The 2930-nt window shown below is 43.9% G+C and overlaps 1 protein-coding gene across 1 annotated transcript in view; it reads right to left on the reverse strand.

Annotated features, from left to right (window-relative positions):
- The window catches only part of LOC114072345 (ribosyldihydronicotinamide dehydrogenase [quinone]-like), a 5709-nt gene extending 3707 nt beyond the window's left edge, over positions 1–2002 (reverse strand). The window contains 3 exon segments of the mRNA XM_027910254.1: positions 830–960; positions 1844–1963; positions 1966–2002. Of these exon segments, the coding sequence (XP_027766055.1) occupies positions 830–960; positions 1844–1963; positions 1966–1987 (273 nt within the window). The 5' untranslated portion in view covers positions 1988–2002.
- Positions 2003–2930: the final 928 nt, after the last annotated feature.

Consider the following 2930-nt stretch of genomic DNA (forward strand, 5'->3'; position numbering starts at 1 on the left):
AAAACAAGGGAAACTAGGCAAAGAGTAAATGACCTGGTTAGCACAGAGAATCTGGACCACCCTTAGGCCTGGTTCACAGGCCAAATCCTATTCTCTGAGTCTGCTCAGATCTCGTACCTGCCTTCTTCCAGCTCTCTGCCAGGAGAGGCAGTAACTATGCTTGGCAACAGGACCTGAAGTGCTTTCTGACTGTGGCAGTCTCGGGGCCATACCTGAGCACCTACACTAACATGAATCAGGAAGGTACCATTTAATTCAAACTTAAGACTGTACAGAATCACTGTACAGAATCCTATGTGTGAAATGCAAAAGCAACAGATGATCTAATGCCTTATTAGCAGGACTGACATTAGATGATCAGTTCTGATCTGACAGTGTGCTGACAAATGCTGGGGGATCTGAAGACTTACTTTCACACCCTGCTGATATCATGACCCCAAATCTCTTTATTGAGAAGGAAACTACTTCTTTAACACTTGGACTCTTAATGTATAGAGCTTCCAGTTAGCCTATGGGACTACATCCCAAAGTTATCATGTCTTAATTGCTTTATCTTGAATGCTTTATGGGCTGTTTTTCTAGGAAGCATCACTAGCACTAAACCTTTGTACACACTGCAGCACAGAAGAAAACCTGTAAAAACATCACCACATTGGGCTTAATTTGAGATGGAAACAAAGTGGAAACTGGAAATCACCACTGTCTCTACCAGTGGTGAGTTTAGTCTGCAGCAAATTTTGAATGACTTTATGGTGTCTTTCAGAGGCTTTTTTTAAATAAACAAGAGATAAAGTGAACAACACAACTGATGTCTATTTAAAATAATGACCTGAAAAATCAGCAAGTCTGCTTCCTGCACCTTCTTTTGCTCTTCAACCAGATCTTTGGACAAACCTCCCCTCTTGTAAGCTTCCCAGGTCTCCACGCCATAATTGAAAGCTTCCGAGTTATGCAAGCGACCTGTGGGTAGAAGTGAAGTCATTCCTTGCCCTGTGTCCAGCACCAAGCCAGATAAGACTTAAACACAGGTTGCAATCTACAGTTCTAAACAGAGTCATTGCTTTCTGTTTTCCCCACTTCCTTTTCTTTGGTGGATATTCAGCATCCTCACAGCTGAAGGTGATTTGATTTTAAACTGGAGAGGAATGTAGAGCCTCAGAGTCCTAAACTTTCACCTTCCTGTAGCAACATACAAAATGCAGTCAGTGCAAGGACTTAAGCTTGGCTCAGGACTCTGGTGATGCAGGTGGATGATTTAAGGGAATTTAGCTAATTGTTCTGCCTCTGCCTTAGGGTTTCCTGAGACCATCATGCACTTGTAAGCACGATGGAGCTGCTTTCCAGCCTCTGTAACTGGGAAATTCAGCAGGTGCTGGGGAACCATCAGGCACATAGGTTCATTCTGTTGCTTCAGCTGGCAGATATCAGTCTCTAGCAGAAGACAGAGGCAGTAGCCTCATGAACTAACTGTGTAGCAAGTCACAGAACAGTATCTGAAGACATTTCCTCACCATAAGAAATGGATTTCAGAGGTTGATTGTGGACATGTGCTAATGCATTTTTCCCTCTCAGTAATCTCACTGGGAGACAAAGTTCATGCTCAGGAGTGAACTTTTAGAAATGCTGTCTGTCCCTATATAAGTTTCTTATTAATGAAATAAGTTTCTTATTAATCTCTTGATGATGCAAGGCCTGGAGCACCTCTCCTATGCAGTCAGACTGAGACAGCTGGGGTTGATCAGCATGGGGAAGGCTCTAGGGAGACATTTCTCAGCCTTCTGTTACCTAAAGGGGGGCTTACAAGTCAGTATTGTTGATAAAGGTGTATTTTGGCTAGTCTCACCAACAATGTCATTTCTTGTTGCTCTTGGCTCAAACTGCATTGCATATAAATCCGACACTGTGACACTGCAGCCCTGCTTGGTCAATTCTTCCACAGCAATCTTCAACAAAGATCCGTTGAAGGACTTGGGCTCTTGATGTGCATAGACTATCAGCACTTTTTTCCCTGGAGGCAGAAAGAAAACCAGAAGACAATTTGGAATATAGGAGGCAGATGCAGGACAATTTGTGGAGCTGGGACTTGGTCCTTCCTTTTTCTATAGTGTGTTTTCCCAGTGGCACAAAACTAGTGGAAACAGAGTGACAGTGGCAGGATTTGACTCCCGCTCAGCAGCAGTGAGTGACTCCTGAGGCATTAATCGCTGAATGCCCACAGCCCAGCAATTCTGTGCAACACTGGGCTTTCCTAGGTGGAAGTCAGTGGACACTGGATGTGCTCCACTGCCCTATATAAATAGTACCCAGTCCCTCCTCGAGTTGATGTTTCTGTTGCTCTGATTCCACCATCCCCAAAAAGCAGTGCCAGCCTGGATTCTCTCCAAGTGCTGTGGCAGCAACTTCGGAAAGCTCAGAGCAACTTCCTACTGCAGTGTGGGATCCCCTCATCTTCCAGTTCAGTGCTGCGCAAGTGACAACATTGGGGTAGATGTTTAAGATGCCACTGCCCCATTTCAGCATCACAACAGTGACTTCAATAGAAAGCAAGAGGATTTTTTTTTTCAGAGATTAGGCTGTCTAGTGTATCTCAAACTGCTGTTAAGGTAGATTCAAGATAAGCTGAGTGGCCAGGCAGATATGCTGGGATGGAGCTTTTCAAAGGGATGTAACAAGACATATCGGGATTACTTGTTCAAAATTTATTGAATGTAGGCTATTGCATTTTAATAATTCTCTTTAAAATAATATTTCATCAGTGAAAACAAGTGTGTATGGGGTAGTAGTTGTTTATACATAACCCCTGCAGTGGGGGAAATTCCCAAGGACTGTTGAAAAGGACTGGATCTACAAGACATGCAGCTCTTGGTTCCTGACTGCCAACACTAAGCTTCAGGCATCTCCTGAGCTCAGTTGCTGCATGACACAGCTCC

Source organism: Empidonax traillii, unplaced genomic scaffold, assembly GCF_003031625.1.
Source record: "Empidonax traillii isolate 1590-97213 ecotype Southwest subspecies unplaced genomic scaffold, ASM303162v1 scaffold3035:size16173, whole genome shotgun sequence".
NCBI lineage: Eukaryota > Metazoa > Chordata > Aves > Passeriformes > Tyrannidae > Empidonax > Empidonax traillii.